Below are 24,186 nucleotides of genomic sequence, written 5' to 3'. Positions count from 1 at the left end.
CCCTTTACAGGTAAAAGAGACCTTAACCCTTAACTATCTGTTTATTTATGACACGCCCCCCAAATCGCAGACAGTGGGGGAACCACACTGGCGGTGATTTCCTTCTAGAACTTTAAAATAAACAGATTAACAAAACACATGCACTATTACATATACTACTAAGTATGTAAACAACAAGGTATTTGACATTGAAGAACACTTTTTATGCATTTGACCGGACATACTTGGCAACATTCTTGCCCATCCCCTCCCAGTGGAAGGACTTCCCCAACCTGTGCTTGGTTATGTTCACCCCAGAATGACCACTGGGATGTCATGGCCCAAGCTTAAGAGCTTGTCCCGGTACTTAGTTGGAACTACCAACTGTTTTTGAGGATTCTGGCCTTTCTGGTGTCCACCAGAAAGAATCTTGTTATATAAAAGTTCTTGTTTTACAACAAACTGGGAATCGGGTAGAAGAGCTGAGAGGCGGTGGGTTGCTCTGTGCTGCCGCCCAAGCTGTCTTAAGGCTGTCATCGGCTTCCTGCTCAGTCTGGAACTGTTCCCTTGAGGCTGGCGACACCAGTTCCTCCATAGACTGTGGACTTGGGCTTGATCCCTCTGGAAGCGATGTAGGTGAAGAGGTTGTTTCTGTTGACTGTGGACCGCTCTCCGCTGGTGCACAAGGTGATATTTCAGGCTCTGGCTGAGCCTCTTGGGTAGGGTTGTCTGCTGTTTCTGCCAGTTCAGGCTCGTTGGTGCCCTCTGGCGGTGGAGTTGCAAGCGCTGGAGTCAGTGCTGACACTGGTTGTGCCGTTGGTTGTTTTTCCAGTTCCGGTCCTGGGACTGGATGTAGTATGGCTGGCCATGGGTGGCGAGTTCTATGGGCCCGTGGAGCCCAGGCCCCACCAATAATCCAGAAGGTGGGCCCAGCTCCACCAATGTTTGGGCCCCAGGCCCTGTGCTTTGGGGGGTCCCCGTGTCGCAATGCCGGGTGCTCTCACCGCAGCAGCAGCTCCCGGGAGAGGCCCCAGCAGCAACTGGGCTCACAGCCCATTGGCCGGGAACCCCAGCCAATGGGAGCTGCCGGGGGCGGTGCCGGAGCTGCCTGGCCACGCCTCCACAGCAGGGAGGGGGAGTGAGCCACCGGCAGCGTCTGAGCCCTGAGCAGAGCAGCAGCAGGGTCTGTGCCTGTCAGACAGACTCAGCCGGTGAGCTGTGGGGGCAGCCAGACACAGAGACACAGCCGGGGAGGGGGGTTTGGTGGGGACAAACAGACACAGCCGGGGGTTGTGGGACAGACACACACAGCGGGGGACGACAGACAGACAGACACAGCCAGGGGGGTTGTGGGACAGCCAGACACAGCCGGGGGTGGTGGGGGCAGCCAGCCAGACACAGCCGGGGGGTTGTGGGACAGACAGACACAAGGACACAGCCAGGGGGGTTGTGGCACAGACACACAGAGCCGGGGGTGGTGGGGACAGACAGACGCAAAGACACAGCCGGGGGGGGGCATTGGTGGGGACAAACAGACACAGCTGGGGGGTTGTGGGACAGACACACACAGCCGGGGGTGGTGGGGGCAGCCAGACAGACACAGCTGGGGGTTGTGGGACAGACAGACACAAGGACACAGCCAGGGGGTTGTGGGACAGACAGACACCAGGACACAGCCAGGGGGGTTGTGAGGACAGACAGACACAGCTGGGAGGTTGTGGGGACAGACAGATGGAGCCGTGGGCGGGGAAAGGAGCAGCAATGGGCACCCTGGGGCTGGTATAAAATACACAGGATGGGGGGAGCTTCCTGAGGGGACTATAGCAACACCCCCCGCAGAGCAGACCCAGGTTGCAGCTGGCTCCGCCCATCACAGCCCCCTGCCCCACAGAGACCCACATAACCCTCTGCCCCCTCGAGAGACTCCCAATGACCCCTGTGCCCGTGTCACTCCTCTCCAGAGAGCCCTCCCCTTTGTGCCAGCCCACTCCCCTCCCCCACTGCCTCCCCTCCTCCAAAGCTCCCCACAATCTCCCCCTTTGCCTTCCGCCCCCCAGCCCAGCCCATTCCATTGGCCGGAAGGCTCCCAGTCTAGTGGCTAGCAGGGCCCATGGGAGCTGCACCTGAGGCAGGGTGCCTGCTTGCAGATGCAGACCTGCCTGGCTGTGCCTCCACAGCACAGGGAGGGGGAGCCACAGGTGAGCAAGCCCTGGTCATCTCACAGGCCCAGTAATTCTCTGGATATTTAATTTCACTGAGGCAAAACGTGTGCAATTTTATGGGTTGAATGATTGAACGACATAATACCCACCTGCCCGCATTGTCCATCACTAAGTCCAGTAATTTTGTCAAGTGTTTGTTGCACAACATGGTGGTGCCTACCCCTACCTTGTGCTTCAGGGGGTGACGGGGTCCAGGGCAGCCTGTTATAGAACTACCTGATTAGTAATTGGATATGTTGGCTGGCATCTTTTTTTATGTGTTGGCTCCCCCTGATGTTAGAACCTGGCTACACCACTGGGGAGGGGAGCTTCCTAGACCTGTGCAGCTGGGGCTTAGGTGAATTTTGTGATACTCTGCCCCTCCCCAGCTACCACCCTGCAGTCCCCACTCCTGCACCATGCTGGGCAAGGGGCAGCCCCATCCCCAGTGAGGCTATGGTGAGGGGTGGCAGCAGGGGAGGCCACACGTGATGGCAACCTCCCCCCTCGGTACCCACCATAGGGGAGGAGAGTGGGCTTTCTGGACCTGAGAGGGACCTAGGAGCATGTGCAGTGAACTGCGGGGGAGAGGAGGGGTCCCTCCCCTGGAGCTTGCTGCTGCCAGGGAGGGTGGAGGGGAGTCCTCTTTGGCCCTAGCCCTGGGGCAGCCTGTCTGCACCCCAAGTTCCTTATCCCCAGCCCTGCCCCAAAGTCCTCACCTGACGGGAAAAACACGCAACTTAAATTTGGTGGTCAGTTTAGAGTATCATAGAATATCAGGGTTGGAAGGGGCCTCAGGAGGTCATCTAGTCCAACCTCATGCTCAAAGCAGGACCAATTCCCAACTAAATCATCCCAGCCAGGGCTTTGTCAAGCCGGGCCTTAAAAACCTCTAAGGAAGGAGATTCCACCACCTCCCTAGGTAACCCATTCCAATGTTTCACCACCCTCCTAGTGAAAAAGTTTTTCTTAATATCCAACCTAAACCTCCCCCACTGCAACTTGAGACCATTACTCCTTGTTCTGTCCTCTGCTACCACTGAGAACAGTCTAGATCCATCCTCTTTGTAACCCCCTATCAGGTAGTTGAAAGCAGCTATCAAATCCTCCCTCATTCTTCTCTTCTGCAGACTAAACCATCCCAGTTCCCTCAGCCTCTCCTCAGAAGTCATGTGCTCCAGCCCCCTAATCATTTTTGTTGCCCTCCACTGGATTTTCCAATTTTTCCACATCCTTCTTGCAATGTGGGGCCCAAAACTGCACGTAGTACTCTAGATGAGGCCTCACCAATGTTGAATAGAGGAGAATGATCATGTCCCTCGATCTGCTGGCAATGCCCCTACTTATACAGCCCAAAATGCTGTTAGCCTTCTTGACAAAGGCCAGAGGAGGGAGTGTTAGTGCCTTTGCGGACTTCTGGGAAGTGCATGGGGTGGAAGGGGATGCTGGGATGCTCTGGAACCACTCCTTCAAAGCCAGTCAGGACTCTGGGGGAGCCTCCTCTCTGAGCAGACTGTCTCCAGGGCAAGAAGCTTACACCTTCCTAGGTCTGACCTCAGAGCATTCAGCATGCCCTTCCACACCATGCACTTTCCGCAGTGAGTCCGCCCAGGCAGGGTCCTGGGGCAGCCAGAGGTCCCTGCACCCCAACTCCGCAGTCAGATATGACTCTCAAACCTTCTGTTTTACAGTCTGGCTATTAGATGACGGGAACACAGTTTAAACAGAGCTTGTTGGTACAGAAAACAGAACCCCTCTGTCAGGTCCATCTTGCGGGGTGGGGAGCCCAGAACCAAGTTCTGAGTCTCTCCCCATTTCCCCAGCCAGCTCCAAACTGACACTCCCTCCTCTGGCCTCTGTGTCTCTTCCGGACAAGGAGGCCACCTGATCTCTTTGTCCCCAACACCTTCAGTTGGCATCTTGCAGGGGAAACTGAGGCACCCACACAGTATTCAGAGAAAATATTAAGAACATTCCCAACTTCATCACAACAGGTGCAACAAAATATAATACTGTATATTGAAGTAGGCAAGTGCTGATTCTGACTTTCCACTTTTAATTGACCCTTGTAATCTTGTGGCGCTGACGCGTTGTAGCTTCATTTTATGTCGGCTTACAGGGCGGGAGCGGGGGGGCACCACCATTTTGGGCCCCACCAAAAATTATACAAACCTGCCGCCTATGCCAATGTATTGTGTTAATGATTAACACAATCAGGTATCTAGAGCATAGAAGCCATTTGCATCCCTTGATCCCTGAGGGACATAGTGTTAGTAAACATTTCAGTGGTGGTGTAGTAGCCACCTTGGTCCCAGATGCGAGAGAGGTGAGGTAATATCATTTATTGGACCAACTTCCGTTGGTGGAAGGGACAAGCTTTCGAGCTACACAGAGGTCTTCCTCAGCTCTGGAGAAGGTAACCTTCTATATCTCGAAAACTTGTCAATATTATCTCACCTATCTTCTCTTTTCTATCCTGGGGATACAATGATTTAAAAAAAAATCAGTTTTTTTGATAAAATGCTTTTTGAGCAATAATTCTAAAGATAGTTTTAATTAAGATATCTTTGAGCTATAATGTATCTCATCATGGAATATGGATTATAAATTCTAATTCTATAGTATGAGACAATATATTCATGTAATGTTTAAGAAAAGTTTTGTAAACGACTTCCAATAGTTCATGGATTAGGGACCCAATCTTATGGGGTTCCAGGGACTTCTGTATAGATTATGTAGGTTAATCTTTCTAGCTACCCAATGGGACTCAGTGCTCAGACTAGAAGATACCATCAGAGATGCTTCGTTTTGCAGTTCTCAAACTGTGGATTTGTGACTCCAGAGATAACATGCTTGTTAACTGCAAAAATGTTTTTAAATAAATAATATATAGAGGTGAGAAATAATAGACGTCAACCCTATTGTCCCTCTGCAAATTTGTGTGCACAGAGTCAATCCCTTACCTCTCTCTAAAAGTGCAAAGTTTCAATGAATAGAAGATTGTTGGGGGCGGAATAGATCTGGACAAGGAGAAGGAGTCTAGACATAAATGTGAGAAGAGAGGGGCAGGCAGTAGAACAGGGGTAGGCAACCTATGGCACTCATTCCAAAGGCAGCACGCGAGCTGATTTTCAGTGGCACTCACACTGCCCGGGTCCTGACCACCAGTCCGGGGGGCTCTGCATTTTAATTTAATTTTAAATGAAGCTTCTTAAATATTTTAAAAACCTTATTTACTTTACATACAACAATAGTTTAGTTATGTATTATATACATAGAAAGAGGCCTTCTAAAAACATTAAAATGTATTACTGGCACGTGAAACCTTAAATTAGAGTGAATAAATGAAGACTCAGCACAACACTTCTGAAAGGTTGCCGACTCCTGCAGTAGAAACAAAAGTGAATCTGTTGGAGCAGCATATTCAAGAAGTCTTGAGGTCTTTCTGAGTGTAGCCTTCATTGATTTGAGATCTACCATACCATTCTCTCACTAGAAGGGAAAACTTTTACGGCCTGGTGCCATTATAGGAGACCCAACTTGGGAATAAGAACCATTCAAAAAACATGTGTTTGCTGATGATGTTTTAAAGAAAGTCACACCAGTGAACTGGTGGAAGTCACTTAAGCACTTGGATTCAGAGACTGCTGAAGAGATAATCTCACTTTTAACAGCAGTAGCTTCTTCTGCCGGCGTAGAAAGAATATTTTCTTCCTTTGGACTAATTCATTCCAAATTGAGAAATATTTTGGGACCTGAAAAAGCAGGAAAGCTTGTATTTCTTTTCTAGATTATGAACAAACAGGAAAATGAAGGTGAAGATGACTGAGTCAGCTGTAGAAGCCAATATTATAAGTTTCTCATGTTGACCTGGCTGACATAGTCGATTTAATTTTTTTAAAATATTTCATTTAACTATTTTAGTTAAAAACAATTTTAACAAAAACAAACCTGATTATAAAAAACTTGAATGTATAACTAAATTCAAAAATTCATATGCTTGTTTTGTTAAAATATTATATGTTTGCTGTGGAAGAAAAAAATCCAGAATACTTAACGTTGTTGGTTTAGTTAAATAAAACAATTTAAATGTCTGTCTGGTGATGTTCTCCTAATACAGCATGACAAGAAAATCCACCAAATATTAATGATTAACCCATTGAATTGGAGATAGTTCACCTCCCAATGACTTCAAAAATATCTGCTTCAATTACCTTTGGTAAATGAAATAACCAAACAGCCATTCATTTTCTGATATAGCTGTAAAACTAATCTGAAAAGTTTTCAAAATAAATCACTTTAAAAATGTAGAGTGTGTACCTTCTAAAAATTAAACCTACATCTATCTCTGAGCTGTGAAGAATATGTATTAAGGTTATAACAACCAACAAGAATGCTCTTTTATGTAGAAATCCATGATTAAATCGAGTATTCCTGATTAGTGATTTAAATCAAATCGACCCTGGTTGTAAATACATTTAAGTATCCACACAGGCATTTGCACCAGTTTAAACCATTTTAACTGATTTTTACTTAAGCCAGTCGAAGTAGAGAGAAAGAGAGAGAGAGAGAATGTGTGTGTCTGTGTGTCAGCCCATATAGACTCATGCTGACGAGACATTCATTTGAATTAAATACTTAGTTATCTATTCAATGTGTGTGCTTTTCCAGATGTTTAAGATTGCTATTTTATCAGAGCAAACTCCACTGCGACTTTAGTACTGGTGACAACATTCCTTTCATTTGAACCTACCTATCTATCCAACTAAAAGTGTGTTCTGTTGACCCTTACTTATCCAAATATATTGTTGCTCAAGCACTACGGATAATTAGGATTCTGCAGCAGCTAGATGATGCAATAGTTTGAAAAGATGGTGTAAATTTATTTAAACTTATTTTACATGGTATCCTAACATGATTTGTTTGAGGATTACATGTAAAACTATGACTGTTTCAGTGGAGTACAACTACCACCGAAACAATATTGCTGTTTTAAAATATTTTTAAAAATATAAATATTACAGTATCTGGATATGAACTGCTAAGGAATACAACTGGTTCCTCACTGCTATTTAATCCTTCGCCACTCATCCACACTTAACTTTCATACCCAAAACTTGCAGAAGTGTAAAAAATGAAATTACATTTAAAATAAAAAGTTAAAGAGAAGGAATGAACAGGGCTATTCTAGTATTAGGTAATAAAGAAGAATTCCAGATAGATTAAGAAATAATATCCATGCAAAGGTCAAAACATGACTAGATTATAAAATGTCATTTCTTATTCAAAGAATCCATGTGTAACAACCTAGTAATATTTTGACCTTTAGCTATGCTTTTGCAAAGTTGAATTTGGGTGTGCTGTCTGCACTAGGAGCAGTTTGGTAGTGAAAGGTGGAGCAGTATACTGTAACGACAAAGCACGGCTAGAGTGGTAGATCTTATACCAGCAAAATTGTGTTTTTTGCTAGTATAACTTACTCCAGTTCCCCCTGAGCAAAATAAGCAACACAGGTAGAAGTGCACTTGTTGGTATAAATTGCATCTACATTAGGAGCTTTTGCCACAACTATGTCAGTCAGTGATCATACCTAATCAGCCCCCTGATCTACATATCTATTACGATAAAACTTTTAATATATACCTAGCATGAGTTAGGTGGGGCGAACTAGTGGTTAGGTATTATATGGCAGTGGAGAATAGGCTGCATCCTTTAGTGGTTATTTCATATCAGTTTAATTTTTCTTTTTTTAAAGAAAAGTGTAAGATTTGTAAAAAAAAAACCAAATCAAACCTCGCTGCTTCATGGTATCAGCTAGACTCCATTAAAACATTAACTCTTGAGTTTGAAATTATTTTTTTTAAATGCATGTCAGTTTAAATTAGGTTGGTAAACAGGTTTGTAGGAGGGGAACCCTTCATTATCAGGTCTTTTATAATGCATCTTAATAGCAAGACTTCCCTCCTGAAGACTTGAGCAAGGCTGTACATGGTGGGTGACAGCTTTTACCCGTATTGCAACAGAATGCTTGATTTCATAGGTAGAAAATTGTATGGGCGTAAAATTTTAATATTGATCAGACTACATTTCCTTGTCCTTCTCCCAGTTTTCTAGTCCACTCTTCCATGCTCCCTGCACCTCTCATCTCTTCCTCCAACATCCCCTGCTATTACCTGTTCCTCCATTTTTCCTCTCTCCCTCCCTCAGCTAACACAATTCAATCAGTAACAGATCAATTTATATTTATAACCTTATTCTGTTCACGCACTCTGCATGAATTTCTGGCTCCAGCTCTAGCCCTAACAGGAAAAAAAATAACATTCTCCATCTTTTCCCTTTAAAGTTCATTCTGCTGTGCACTGCCATTCTCCACCTCGGCTGCTAACCAGGGACTCTCTTCATGACGGCCCTGAAAACCCAGTAAGAAATCAAGATTAAATTTCCATCAGGAGGAAAATACAAATAGCCCATCATTTACTGTTTTAAAAAAAACAACAACAACTGTTTGTTTCCCAGCTCCTACTAGCCTCCAGTAGGCCAGGCAAGTGTTTGCTAGCTCTGGTCCTCAGGGCTTCCTTGCCCAGCATGCCACTGCTCCTTACAACTCTACTGTAGTAGGTCCCTAGTTAAGCACTCTCTCAGTGTGTGGAATTACAAGCTGTTTAATTACATCTCTTTGGAAAACTACAATGAACTCTTCCCTGACTTCCCTATAAAAAGAAATAAAAGGCACTACTCTGCAAATCCAAACTTTACAAATGTGGAGTGTGTATACCATACCATTTTGAAGAGACAAGCCTTTATTTTCAAAAGTGTTTCAGGCACATTTGACACAATGTTACTTTATAACTCCTCTGATTTTTATGAAGCTTCCCCAGACACACACTATTCTGGAATAAGGTGCATCATGCAGTTTCTGGAAGAGTGGTGTCTTTTGGGGAAACTTATGGTGTGTGTTAAATTGAGTAATTACAAAATTTGTTATTTTCAAATAGGAAACTTGCTTCAACCTTCTCTTCATAAAGTCACAGTATCTATATTTCTAAAAAAGCTGCTCCATGAAAATCTGAGGACTACACTGCTTTCAGTTTCCTTCTACTCTGAACAGATGACTGTAGCCCTATTAGAATTCTTTGAGGGTGTCAACAAGTATGTGGCAGAGAAGGATGATCCACTCCATAGTGTGTGCTTGGATTTTCAGAAAGCATTTGACGAGGTCTCTCAACAAAGGTTCTTAAAGAAACAGTCATGGGATCAGAGGGAAGGTGCTCTCATGGATCAGTAACTGGTTTAAAGATAGGAAACAAAGGGAATAAGTAGTTGGTTTTCACAATGGAGTGAGGTAAACAGCAGGGTCCCTCAAGCATCTGTACTAGAACATGTGCTGTTCACTCTTTTTCCAGTTATTATTGAATATGTTGAAAAGTGGCAAACTTTGCTGATAACAAAATTATTCAGGGTAGTTAAGTCCAAAGCTGACTGCAAAGAGATACAGGGGATCTCACAAAACTGGTGACTGGGCAACAAAATGGCAGATAAAGTTCAACATTGACAAGTGCTTAGTAATGCACACTGGAAAAAATAATTTCAACTAGACATATATAATGATGGGCTTTAAATTAGCTATTACCATTCAAGAAGGATCTTGAGGTCACTATGAATAGTTCTCTGAAAACTTCAGCTCAATGTGCAACAGCAGTTAAAGCAGGGGTTCTCAAACTGGGGGTCGGGACCCCACGGGGTCATGTGGTCATTACATAGGGGGTCATGAGCTGTCAACCTCCACTCCAAACCCTGCTTGACTCCAGCATTTATAATGGTGTTAAATATATTAAGAAGTGTGTTTAATTTGTTGCGGGGGGAGGGTCACACTCAGAGGCTTGCTATGTGAAAGGGGTCGCCAGTAAAAAAAAGTTTGAGACCCATTGAGTTAAAGAGGCTAACAGCAGGGGTGAAAGTAATTTAAAGGACTTACTGGTACGCCAGAGTCCTGAGTGGGGGCATGGCCTCAACCGGAAAAGGCGGGGCCTTTGGAGATTTAAAGGCTCCAGCTGTGGCTGCGATCCCCAGGGCCTTTAAATCACCTCGGAGCTACCAGCTGCAGAGACGGCTGGGAGCCCTGGGGCGAATTAAAGGGCCCGGGGCTCTGGCCATGGCAGAGCTCCGGGCCCTTTAAATCACTGTGGGAGCCCTGCCACTGCTATCCCGGGGTGGCAGGCTTGGGCAGGGATTTAAAGGGGCTGGTGCTCCTGCCACTGTGGGGTAGTGGTAGCAGGGCTCCCACAGTGATTTAAAGGGCCTGGGGCTCTGGCAGCTGGATTCGGCCGGTGCTTTAAAGGGGCTGGGCTCCCAGCCACAGCCGGAGCTACAGGCCCTTTAAATACCCACACAAGCCTGACTGCTGGAGATCCAGTGGTGATTTAAAGGGCCCAGGACTCCCTGCAGCAGCTGGAGCTCTGGGCCCTTTCAATCACCACTGGAGAAGCCAGTCCAGTCTGGCACGGCGTACCGGCTCTTGCCGGTACGCCAGACCAAACCGGCTTACTTTCACCTCTGGCTAACAGAAGGTATAAACTATTAAGAAAGGGATAGAAAATGAAAGAAAATATCATAATGCCACTATATAAATCATGGTGCGCTCCCACCCTGAATACTGTGTCTAGTTCTAGTCACCCCATCTCAAAAAGGATATAGTGGAACCTGAAAAGGTTCAGAGAAGGGCAACAAAGATTATCAAGGGTATGGAACAGCTTGCATTCAAGGAGAGACTAAAAAGATGCAGCTTAGAAAAGAGCTTAGCTTAGAAAAGAGATGAGGAAGGGGAAATATGATAGAGGTCTAATGAATCATGACTGGTGTGGAAAAAATGAATAGAGGCATGGTATTTACCCTTTCCCACAATACCAAAACCAGGGGTCACCTGATTAAATTAATAGGCAGCAGGTTTAATACAAACAAGAGGAATACTTTTCCACACAACCACAGTTATCCTGTGGAACTCATTGCCATGGGATGTTGTGATGGCCAAAAGTATAACTGTATTCAAAAAAGAACAAGATAAATTCATGGAGGATAGGTCCATCAAAGGCTATTAGCCAAGATGGTCAAGGATGCAACCCCATGCTCGGAGCTGCCCTAAACCTCTGACTACCAGAAGCCAGGAGGGGAAGAGAGAGGTGGATCATGCTAACTGCTGTATTCTTTGCATTCCTCCTGAAGTTCTGGTACTGGCCACTGTCAGAGACAGGAAAATGGACTAGATGGAAAGGTCTGACCCATTGTGGCTGTTCTTTTGTTCTTAGATAACTAATGACTAAGAAACCTGAAAGAAATTGAGAATTAGAGTAATATATACAAATATTTAGCTATTGTATAACACTCACCTCATGAGAGTCTGTATTAACCTGGCCACTGCTCACCTGTGTTGCAGGTTTCTCCTTAAGCCGTGCTGAGTTAAATAAGTTGGAAAGAAGCTAAGAAGCTTGATAATATCTGAGAATTACACAATTCTTGGTTTTCAAGATAAGTCTTTTAGGGGACTATTTCATAGCATGATTTGACTTGAGAGGGGAAGTACTTTAGATTCCTAGTATCGTTTATACCAGATGAAAAAATTGGCTAAAGAGAACCATTATGTAATATATTTGGTTTTCAGTAATATCCAAATGCACACTACTGCAGACTTGAATAGTAGAAAAATATAACTGCACTTCATAAAAATGCAATTTTTAGTTACAAAGCTTTTGGCCTTTTCTAGACTTGAGAAGAATGATTCACAACTAATGCCAGTTCTACCCTTAAAAGTTTTGGTGGCATAGTTATGTTGGTTAAGGGTGGGATTTTTTGAGTTTTAATAATTTATCTACGCTGGCAAAAAAAACCTCTGTAGATGCAGTCATGCTGGCAAAAGATGCTTCTGCTGGTATGACTGAATCTATACCAGGAGGGTTTTGTCAGTATAGCTATACTGGGAAAACTCACATAACCTTGTTTACACTAAGAATACTTTCCCTATACTTCAAGTTTAATTCAGTATCAGCAACAAGATATTAGTGAAAGAAGTTATTTTACAAGAACAGTTATTTCCCGTTTATAACAAGTGATTAAATGTTTATATATCAGAGGGGTAGCCGTGTTAGTCTGGTTTATAGTAAGCTTCCTGATCAGGCAAGATTTAAGTTTACTCCATCGACACAAAATTTACCTCAACATTATTTCCCTTCATTATTATTCATTAATGTACATAAACGTGATGCAAAACTATCTGCTAAACAGGATCCATGGGTAACACGAATGGCCTACTGCATAGGCATATGCTCAATGGATTAAACTCAGCACTGCTCCTGATTTTAGTTAGCATGTTAATAGCTAATCAGCCTGAAACTCCTATTAGTTTCAGAAAAAGCTGTGCAATTGATGATAGGAAAGGGCAGAAGAAACTAAAACTAGTGCAACCTTAAACTAATGTATATAAACAAGCCTGTTCAAGGAATGCAATTACTGTATAGGCTCTTTATTTGTGGTTAAATCTTTCTAAACAAGAACCCGTTAAAGGAATAAGCCCATTAAATTAATTAAACCACGTGTACCAAGTCATGATGCATAGAGTAATTATACCTGTTAAATGATAATCATGCTAATTTTTGTAATAACAAAAATAATTTTTAGAAATGAAGGAACATTCAAGTGTTTTGTTGGCAACTGTTCTCTCCAACAGGCCTTTCTACAGTCCAAAAACCAAGTTCTACAGACTAAGAACAGCTAAAAAGGCCATCTGCTATTAAACTTTGTTCCAGAGTGATATCTGAACGTTTACCCATTGCTAATACGTTTTGTTTAAGGAAACAACCCATTGTAAAATAACTTTGAACTAGCAAAACAAGTTTATTTAAAAATTAAACACTCTGCCAAAAACTAGACATTAAGTTGTGATGGTACGTTTCATGGGAAACATTTGATATGAGCTAAATGTGTTTAAGAAGTAAAACCTAGGATTAATAAAATTTAAAGAAAAAGTCAACTATCACAAAAGAGTTGACAGAACAAAATCTGATTTCTGTTTGGTTAATTTGAATACAAGAACCACATTGCGTGGACAGGCATTGAAGATATAATAGTGTTGAACTTGCACTTTAACCCACGGTACTTTCCAAAACCTTAAACTACCACCAGTAAGTGGCATTTTTCAGTGCGATGCCTGAATTTAATTCCATATAAACCCAAGGCAGCAGTTGATTAAAAGAAAACATAAGTCGAATGATAAAGCTACATTGTTTAGTACATTAAAATAAAACAAGGACAGTGATATTTGTATAAGGTTCCAAAAATATACAACTGGAAAAAAATAATCACTGTACACAACAACTCTGAGGTTGTTAAAGTGACCAATCAAAAGACTGAACAGTGCAAGACATGCTTTTCCAGTTACAAGCTCAAAACAGAAGTGCAAAAGAAATTAAAGCTTTTTTATCTGAAGTGATTTACCTTTTAGGATAAGGAAAGCTAGAATATAGTTAAGTATTACAGAGAGCTCTTTTCCACAACATGAAATAGTTTAATTTTTTTTCATAATACAATGTTTCACTCAAACTGCGTCCCACTAAGCCTGTTTTGTTAAAGGAACAGATAACTTTTGTCCAATACTCGGTTCATTTTGGCCTATGAACTAGAGGACCCATAGGCAAAAACAGCTGAATTCTCAAGCTTTGGCTTAGCTAGAGTACCTGCAAGCTACGGGTAGTGGAAGCAGCAACTAGGCTTGCTTAAATACACTTTCCTTTCCTGCAACTGGTTGACAAGCGGTCTCAAGACCTCCTCACTATCAGAAAGCAGCTGTGCTGAAAGCAGATGCTAAGTTATGGCTGAGGACTAAGAAATTGCTCTACAACTCTGGGAAAGCAGAGTTTTAAGAGCAACTCCAGGCAAGTGCTTTTAGCGAGCTGACTAAGCAATGCATGCAGCTATTCATGCAAATGTAGAATATGGCTCCAGAGACTTAGAACTAGGATGTGTGTGTGTGAAAGCCGGATAGAAGTCCCTTGCTCATAAATTTACAAAAATATATAGCCAATACTGTAGCGTAAGAAGTCACTTTTACTCGTTACATAGATTCCAAAAAGTATTAACTACTTTTCAGACATTCCAGACAAGGTCACTTGTAACAAAAAAGTCAACTTTTTTAAACAAGATTTAAAAAGTGGGTCTTTTCTTCAAGTGAACAGGACATCTGTTTGTAAGCTTAACTTTCTAATCAGTCAAGACTGGATTTATTTAAGATCTCTTATGTGAATATATGCATAACACAAATAAGTTTACTTTAACACATATCATCTGCACAGAAAAAAAGTTAACTCTTCAAAACATGATAGAGCAGGTCTGGTTAGTACAAATCTATTGCAAATTATAAAGATCCTGTGCATTAGGCCCACCCAGACAGAAGCAGAGGGAAAAAAGTCTCAACAATGAGAGAAAGTTACTGTTCAAGTCTATGTGGTGTTTTGAAGAGCCAGCAGCCTAAATGACACCATGCTGCTAATCACAGTATCCAGACAAGCAAACTTGCTTGGGCTACTAAAGCAGTGTAATCTTCTGGAGGTGTCATTTACTCCAAAGTTATTTTCTGTTTCGAAGGCGTTTGGATTTCCTAGGAGAGTCTATGGATTCAACTGCCTTTCTCCGTTTCCTAAGGGACTCCTCATTTGAGCCAGAACCTGAAGAACTTCCTACTGCACTTTCCATTACTTCTCTCAGTTTGCGTTCAAGCTCAGCCAATCGGGCATTCTGTTCACCTATGATTTGGGTTTGCTCTAGCAGTTTCTGGTCTTGGTCTTGGAGCTGTTTCTGTTGTTCTTGCACTTTGGTGCGAAGCTCTGAAATTTCCCGCCTTAGAACAGTCACACCTGCACCATTCGTTTTGACTTGCTGCTGGAGTTTGGTGACTTCCTGCCTAGAAGGGTTTTGCTTGGAGAATAGCTGCATTGTTGTTAGGGCTGCAGAGGGACCTGGAACTTCAGAGAAAGTGATTTAAGATTATTTTTTCTACATTGTGTTTAAACAAAATTTATCAAACTGTGCTCCAATTTATACTCTCTGTTCAATTCTGTTGACCAATCCAGAATCTGAATAATTAGTGTTTTGTAAAACTATAACCATGTAAATACTATTTACAGATATTCAATATACAGGAAAGTCAGCTTGCTCATGGTATAAATTAGGATACAATTATGTCCAATGTTTCAGATTTTAAGAGGTCAAAGCATAAGCTATTTTCAACTTCCTGAATAAAGAAAAAAACTACTTTTTGCCTAAAAAAATGAATGTTAGATTATGTTCTAAACCACTAAATGAAGTTATCAAAGGTGTGACATGCACAAAGCCAAAAAACTAGACACCGCTGTAACTAGACTTACTGTAGGACATACAGTAGCTCACCCATTGGAGATCTGCGCAATATCAAGGAATTAATACTCTGATCCAAAGATAACTCAGCTTAATTCTGAATATTTTGTATTTGTCAGCTTGATGTAATGTTTGAGTTTCTTTAAACAAGTGACAGTTAAGAGGAAAATCATGAAAATTCAGTAGCCATTATTGAGTGTGCACAATCTATTCCTTCAAGACCTGCAGGACTCAAGAAACTTGTAGAAGTGATTTTTTTTCAATAGCAGCTACTGTAAATTGACATGATTGTAATAGCTCTATCGTGTAAGTTTTGTTTAAAAATTTTAAAGCAAAATTTCACCTTTTTGGAAAGGTTACACAAGCCTAGAACAACTCAAGTGCATCAATCTATATGAATGAGTTTACCTATGTTACTACAGAGCTAAGGCAAATCTGGAAAAAGGCAGCATAGGCTGAACAAAGGAGTTCCAATTTCATTGTGAGGAGAACACTGAATCCTTAAGCACCAAGTGTTGTTAAAGATCACAGCACTGTGGAGGTACGGGGAGATAGTAGGCTACATCAATGTGTCCTATGTGTTTTGAGCCATGGGGATTTGTGCTATGTTCCAATCTGCTGCTCATGCCATTAGTGGGTGCTGTTCATTCCACTTCCCCCAAACACTTGCTAGCAGAGACTCTCAGTAGAAGTCTCATCTGTGTTCAAGTTAAGGCCAGAAGGGACCACTGTAATCTACTCTGACCTCCTGCACTACATGGAACTATAGAATTTAAATTAGATTCCCGTGTCAATCAAAAACTTCTGTTTGAACTACAGCATAGATGTTAGAAGGTCATCTAAACTTGATTTAAAGACTCCAAGTGATGGATACTTTACTACATCTGTTAGTAACCTAAGGTGTTGGGACTGAGCCTGTTCGTATATTCTACACAGGCTAGTGGACCTGCATCTTTCCTGCTACTTTCGGCCATTATATGCTCAGATTGGCAGCCTGCCTCAACATTTGGCCCAAACAAATTAAGCTGTATGAAAAATGTAACTGGTCGTGCCAAAAAAAAAAAAAAAAAAAAAGACAGTTTGAGTGTTAATGTATCCAGTTTAATATTTTACAGAGCCAAGAGGCCTTTTCCACGTTACAGACTAAACACCTACAAATATTTCATTTGAAAACAAAACATTTGGGTTCTTGTTACATAAAGAATCTAAGGGTGCTTTAGCTTTCTCTTTGTACTACAATAATTTAAGCTATCTCATTTGTTTATCCTATTAATAAAACTACAAACATCTTGAATTGTGGCTTTGTGTGCTAAATTTCAACCAAGTGTGATTATAAAGTCTCATTCATTAGTGGTACAAAAGTATTTGTTTAAAGAATACACACTATGCGTAATTATAAAATACATTCAAGTCTAGCAGAACAAAGCCCCCTTAAATTTTCAAACAATTACATTCCATACTCAATGTACTTAGGATGCAAAATCAATTTTCATCAGGAGGCTGGATTATAATGGGGTATTCCATTGTTGAGGGAAACAAACAAGGGAGTGAATGCTTTCTAGAAAGTGGAATGTTGTGAATTTTCAGACACCATGATAGACAAAAACAGCTAGATAAAAAGTTAAAAATACCAGAAGTTGAAAGTAATACCTGGGGCAGCTCCTATGAGACGACCTGATACATCTGATCCAGGCAACTTTCGTTTTAGAATTGGAACAATCTTCTCATCAAAGTATTCCATAGCCATGGATGAGATGTCTCTTAATTCCTGAAGGACTTCATGGGCTCTCTGAGGGGCTCTTGTAGAGTTTACGTACCGTAGCACACGATAAATTTCATCAATCACCTAAAATATTTAAGAACCGTTAGATGATCTGTTAAATTCGAGGGAAAAAATTAAGATAGTTATTGGTATAATCTGAAATTATAGCACTGATCTACTGATGGGCAGGTATTTCATACCCATTACACTAGTTTGTTGCTGTGTTCTTCCTACTAATCACCTACTAATTTTATACTAATCACCTGAAATGAAATGCTGTATTTTACAGTGGAGGCAGAGTCTGAGTTGTCATTGTATCTTTAGAAACTTTTATTCAGTAAATTTACTATAATAGTTATCTTTGAACATATGAACTAATCTGCATAATCACTGCATGAAATGCAGCATTCCACAGTAACCTGAACAGCAACTGGCAACTTTTCTTTTCTTATTACTTCTACTATTAGTATACTCCTTAAAATCTCTCCCATAAAGTTTATACTTAGTACAGTATACTTAGTTCTCCAAGGAGACTCATAAGAAAATTCTTAGCAAATACACTGAACACCTTAGCAAGGCAGTCAATTCTGGCAAAAGCACTCTGTTGGCATAGCTGCATCCACACCAGGAATTTTTCTGGCATAGCTAAATTGGCTAAGGGGTATGATTTTTTTTTCTATACTACTAGCTGACATAGTTATGGCCAGCAAAATTTTCTAACGTAGCCTAAACATCAGATATAGTGCTAAGATAAATTCTTTAATGCTTGTGAGGCAGTCAGATACTATGGTGAGGGGGAAATAGCCACCTGAAGTTGTTTGCCAGTGACAGCTGGCAGATGTGATTATGAACACCATGCTAGTGTCCATATAACTAGCTTAATGTATTGTGTCAAATACACATGAAACACTGCAGTGGAAATAAACAGCAAATTTACATGACAGCTGAACACACATGCTTAGATTTTTACATACCATCTTGTTTTGTTTAGGTCTAACATATATGCTAGGTGATACAGTACCACAGATAATATATTCTAAAATAGCTAAACAAGGTATTCTAATGGTATTTCTATTTTTAGGAAAAAACAAGTGTTCCTCTCATGTACTGAAAAAACTCAAGTTCAATTTGTCTTTATCCTAAAATGCTTAATATCAACTGATACTCAACAGATGGTGTTAGGACACATCAAATATACATTTTTTGTTACAGAAGTGTACCAAAAATATTGCACAAGATAATCTGGGTGACAAGAGTTTGTGGTGGAATGGCCTCCAGTTTGGTGTTTACAGCTTGTAAGTCTGGACTACTCAAACTCTACATACAGCATCTACATACTTTGAAGGAATAAACTGTAAGTCGAGTTCTATCTGTTCAAAGGTCTCTGTAGCACACATATGAACAGTAAAAGTGAATCTGCAAAGAACAGTGACCAATTCAAGCATTTTTAAGTATTTCTTTAAATAACCACATTTATTATTAGAAATATGATCCACAACTGGCATACTGAGTTAATTTAAAACAAACAGCCATTTTTCATGTCAGAACATTAATATAAAGCCAAAAAACAACTCATTCAGACAAGCATATCTATTAATAGGGTAGCCTTTACAGTACATAGGCTGCCTATAATACGTCTAAGTACATTCACAATGATGCACTATACTACATTTTAGGCAGCTACAGCTGTTAATAATTTGAAGTTGCAGGAATATGATTTTTTTAGCAACAATACACAAGCAATTTTATATTTTACCTTTCCAGGTATGAAGCAACAGAGATTGGAATCCACATATTTCATGAAAGTCATGTTTAACAGAGAGAGCCTTGTTTCTACAGCAGCAAGGATGTCTGCATGGCGAGCTAATGAATGGTTTCTTCTTTCTGACTCTCGCCTAGAAGAAAGCATACAGAAACCATTAAATGACACCACAGACTTAGCAATTTTAAGCCACCAAAAACTGAAGTATTGCAACAGTAGTTCTTTTAAATCCTTCTGCTCTTAAGAGCCCAGGTGTAAGCCAAGTTTCTGAATCTTGTATCACATGGCCATTTACCTGCTGAGACTCAGAAAGAAATACAACTACTTCCAGTAGTTTTGTCCTTTCCAAGGGATTGCTGCAGCTGTCAAGAACCAGCCAGCAAATGACTCTGCACATTTGCAAAATACTGGAACAATTTTTAGATCTATTTGTCAAATTTGGTTCTCCTTGAATCATTACTGTGAATTTTTTTTAATCCAAATTAGTATATGTAAAGACATCTTAGTTTTTTAAAAATTCCAAGATTAAAAATATTAAAGGGTTAGAAGGAGTAGTCTTAAAGCAATGCACCGGGGCAGAGTGCTTCAATGTGATTTTGTCATCACTACCCATTTGTGTTCTGGCAACTGACCTAAAAGCCACCACCACTAATAAACAGCAATCCAGCCTCTATACTTGCTCAGTTTGAAGCTTCACCTGAGCTGAGAGAACTGATGACTGTTCGAGCTTTTTTGATGCTGGGTAACAATCATGAAATAAAATCATAGAATATTAGGGTTGGAAGAGACCTCAGGAGGTCATCTAGTCCAACCCCCTGCTCAAAGCAGGACCAACACCTAAAATGAAACCATTTAAATCATGACAATAAATTAGGCTTAATTATCAGGTTTTAGGAGTGAGAAGCAGCTTCTCTCATTCCCTTAAGAGAGAAACATTATCTTCTAATGCCCATGATCCAGCTCCAAATTATGTAGTGGATACTGTGTCCATGCAGTTGCTGATTGGCCCTTAGATCAAAAATATATGATAAGAAAACATGCAAAATTAGATCATGCCTTTCTAATCCCAGGTTACACGAAAAATGTGTTTCACGTCTACTCAATTGCACGGGTAGGTAAAAATCCTTTTAGACAAGGTATGTTAGTTGGCACTCCTTTTGGAGCAAATTGTCATGGCTCCTAGATTTGCCAGAGGAGTTGATTTTGAGTAATATAGGACACTTCCTCTCTCTTCTGACAGCACTTCAGTTCCTGACAGGCTGGGAAGCAAGCAAGCAAACAAACAAACAAAAACAGGATAACATTTATCTAAACAGAATTTAGGGCTGGGCTAAGTGTTTTTGCAAGAAAAATAACCCATGGAATTTTACCAACTAAACCAGATATTTCCAATTACAGCCAAAATATTGTCAATGTTTTTCTAAAACACATTAATTTAACTAGATAATTTAAGTAAACTTTTACAGTCTTAGCTTTACACCTAAGAAATAATGTTACTGTGTTCTTACTTACGTGTTTTAAGATATAGTATTTGGAACCCATAGCTGTAATTGGCACATACCTTGGAAGTTGTGCTTTAACCTGTTTCTGACACAAGTTGTGATATCTTTCCACTTTCAGAAATCCCTGATTTAACATTCGCTGGCAGACCAAGTCCATTCGCTTACAAACCTATTTTTAAAATACAGAACAAAGGAAACTTCAAATGTCTCAAACCAAACTACAGGTTGTTTTCATGATTAGTCAGTCTGTACTTGTTCAATGGTGCAAGATTAGTTTTTATTCTTTCTGATTTGCAAACTAATCCTAAACTGGATAAAATGTCAACTACAATGCAAAATAAAATTGTTTGCCCTTTACTGATCCTTTGTTATATAAAAGGCAACTTCAAAATTCATTGAAATCTGTATCACTTCTTCCTTCATGTTAATAAAGGTTAGCAGCAGTTCAGTTTAAAGGCTCATGTTTAAAGACTCATTATTTATGTCCACGAATGGTCCCAGCAATATCCTCCTAAGAGAGGTAGGACCTGATATTTCAAAAGTTGTTTAATATATCAAATACGACAAAACCCCACTTTGTAGTTAATTTCACATCTAGAAGCTTTTTGCCAGAGCATTTTCTCTCAGAAGTCTGAAGGAGTGCAGAGGGACAAACAGAGGCTGATCTTAGACTTTTTTGGGAATTGTCCCACTGTGTGGCAGGGGTTTTCATAGGCAAGACTTTCCAAGCTTATGGAAATGTTTTATTACGTAGCAATATATATTGTTTGGTTATCATAAACAAACAATGAAAAATCTAAAAAAACTACAGGTTTGAGCTAAATTAAAATGGTGTTGGTGTTGATCATCAGACTCACTTGGCATGCCAGAGGCAAGGTAGGAACCTCGTGGGTAACCACCTGACTCCCACCACTAGGTCTCCATGGAAATTGTAACTGTGTAAGGATACATGTTGGGTGATGTGGGATTGCACTCTAATGTCAACCTCATTGGATATTATTGACTAGTCATTGGGGTTTAGAATCTTGCAAAAAGGGGATTCCTTTATACACGTATTAAGGGGGCTAAGTTGAATTGTGTAGTAATGTAGAAGTACCTGAAGTTGAAATTACAGTTGCATTGGGGCCCGGTGATCCACACTTTGAGGTGGCAGGAGACTTGATTTATGTTTTAATTACCGCCAGGAAAGCCACAGAAGTTCAGAACCCGCACAGGTCCGTGTTACCTTATCTCAATCCCTTCAGCTCTCCCGCACTGTGCCCTGATCCACTTGCCCTGGGCTGCTCGGTGGGTCCTGACAGGGTAAATACCTCTCGATCAACTAAAAGCACATTAGCCATCGAGTGAAGAGAGTAGAACCCCCATCCCATGTTTTTTTCTTGGGACTTGTTCAAGTAATTGTTGGAACCAGTTATTAAGGGGTTCACTATTTAAGGAGGGATGCCTTCACATATGAATAGTGTTTAGTGTTTATTGTATATGGTTAGAAATTAGGCTAACTAGCACAGTTTAGGGTTAAAGTGAGTAAAACAGAGTCAGCCAAGACTCTGGGGACCCAGCTGTGGTTAACCAAAATACAGCATAAAAATATATTAAAAGATCATGGAGGTTTTTTATGAATGGAACATAGCCAGGCTATTTTTAATTACCCTAACTTGTGGGGTTTGATCATATGTTTAATGTAATGTTTAATATGTGATATGGTCAATGTAGTATTCGGGGAAAGTACAGGAAACTATGTTACAAGTATCACAGTCCCTTAATGCCTATCAGGGGATAATTACTCAAATGGAAAATGAGAAGGGTAAGTATAAGGCCAACTTCCACCAAAGCAAGGTGTTAAAAATCCAGGAAAGTAAATTAAATAGTAATATAAAGGAATGGGTGAATAAAAAGTATCAAAGAAACAAGGGAAAAACCCACCACTTACCAGAAAATACCAAAAGCTTTGTTTCCCCACAGATTTTAGAGACTGCAATCATGTATTTTGTAGCTCATATCCTGTAACCTGCCAGGCCAACAGTCTCTGTGCCTTTAATTTGTAATTTCTAAATAATCCTCAGCAACAAAGCCACCAACAGCTAACAGGTTGCTGTAAAAGCTGAAGGGGAAGTGCGTCTGGAAAAAAAAGGCGAAGCAGACAAAGCAAATTGCTTCTAACCTGAATCTGGTAAAATAATATTAAAATTAGAATATCACGGTTGGAAGGGACCTCAGGAGGTCAAAGCTGGACCAATCCCCACATAGATTTTTGCCCCTATCCCTAAGTGGCCCTCTTAAGGATTGAACTCACAACCCTGGGTTTAGCAGGCCAATGCTCAAACCACTGAGCTATCCCTTTCCCCATAAAACATTGAATTACAAGGTTCAGCATCCTTTTAGACAAACCTATGTCTAATGTACGTACACAAAGTAAAGCAAACCCTGCTTACTACCCCTTTAACCTGTAAGTGGTAGAGGAGGCAGTAGGAAAAGGAGTGAGGGTGAAATTCAACACTATTTATATTGTTTTGTTACTTGCATGTTTTTATTAGTCAAATTGTGGCTCAAGTTGTTAATGAATATATTCCTAATTTAACTAATCGACTGCACATTATTATTCCAAAAATAGGTATCAAGTTAGTTGCAGTTCTGGACTTACCCAGCAAGGTAACAAAAGCCAGGAAGTATAATCTTTCTGCTTTACACAGAAATTATTCTTTTAAGGAAGCGCTGAAGCCTCTAACAATCAAAATGTAGCAGATTGCTACCCACAATATTAACCATGGTTGTTATTATTATAGGTCCTAATTCATCAAAGTAAAATGTTCAACTTAACTAATTGCAATTTTCCCTTTACATTTCCTAAATAAATAAAACATATATTTATATGTTTTCTTTTTAACCCACTTGTGTTTTAATCTAGGATTTAAAGACTGAAGGAAAACACCTTTGGGTCCTGACTAAATTGTTAAACTTATTTTATAGGCTAACTAAAGTGTAAACCCAGGACAATTAATGATTTCAAACTTTAGGTTTCTGGACTTGCTCTAAGCTAGTGGCTCTCCACCTTTCCAGACTACAGTACCCCTTTTCAGGAGTCTGATTTGTCTTGCGTATCCCCAAGTTTCACCTTAAAAACTACTTGCTTACAAAATTAGATGTAAAAATACAAAAGTGTCACAGCACACTATTACTGAAAAATTGCTAACTTTCTCAGTTTTGCTATATAATTATAAAATAAATTGGAATATAAATATTATACTTACATTTCAGTGTACATAGAGCAGTAAACAAGTAATTGTCTATATGAAATTTTAGTCTGTACTGACTTTGCTAGTGCTTTTTACGTAGCCTGTTGTAAAACTAGCCAAATATCTAGATGAGTTGATGTACCCCCAGAAGACCTCTGCATACCCCCAGTAGTACATGTACCCCGGTTGAGAACCACTGCTCTAGGCAACGTTTATTCCATTGGCGGTATGGTTTGGTGTTTTGTTGGGATTACTTGTTTGTTTGTTGGTTATATGTCTTATGTCATGTGACTAGGTTGGTAAGTTGTTGCAACAACAATATTTTTGTGCGCAAAGGTGTGAATAAAAA

The 24,186-nt window shown here is 40.6% G+C and overlaps 1 protein-coding gene and 1 long non-coding RNA gene across 2 annotated transcripts in view; one reads left to right on the top strand and one right to left on the bottom strand.

Annotated features, from left to right (window-relative positions):
• The window catches only part of LOC120400958, a 31,816-nt gene extending 10,736 nt beyond the window's left edge, over positions 1-21,080 (top strand). Inside the window, exons 3-4 of the long non-coding RNA XR_005596197.1 lie at positions 18,553-18,694; positions 20,723-21,080. This is a non-coding gene — a long non-coding RNA (uncharacterized LOC120400958). The remainder of the gene's footprint in view (positions 1-18,552; positions 18,695-20,722) is intronic.
• The window catches only part of FBXO28 (F-box protein 28), a 33,402-nt gene continuing 22,256 nt past the window's right edge, over positions 13,041-24,186 (bottom strand). The window contains exons 2-5 of the mRNA XM_039530326.1: positions 20,664-20,773; positions 19,097-19,235; positions 17,229-17,424; positions 13,041-15,187 (exon numbers count right to left, since the gene is read on the bottom strand). Coding sequence (XP_039386260.1) covers positions 14,793-15,187; positions 17,229-17,424; positions 19,097-19,235; positions 20,664-20,773 — 840 coding nt within the window. The 3' untranslated portion in view covers positions 13,041-14,792. The remainder of the gene's footprint in view (positions 15,188-17,228; positions 17,425-19,096; positions 19,236-20,663; positions 20,774-24,186) is intronic.

Source organism: Mauremys reevesii, linkage group 3 (genome assembly GCF_016161935.1).
Source record: "Mauremys reevesii isolate NIE-2019 linkage group 3, ASM1616193v1, whole genome shotgun sequence".
Classification (NCBI taxonomy): domain Eukaryota; kingdom Metazoa; phylum Chordata; order Testudines; family Geoemydidae; genus Mauremys; species Mauremys reevesii.
Note: the sequence above shows the minus strand (reverse complement) of the source record. Positions and strands in the feature narration are given on the sequence as shown.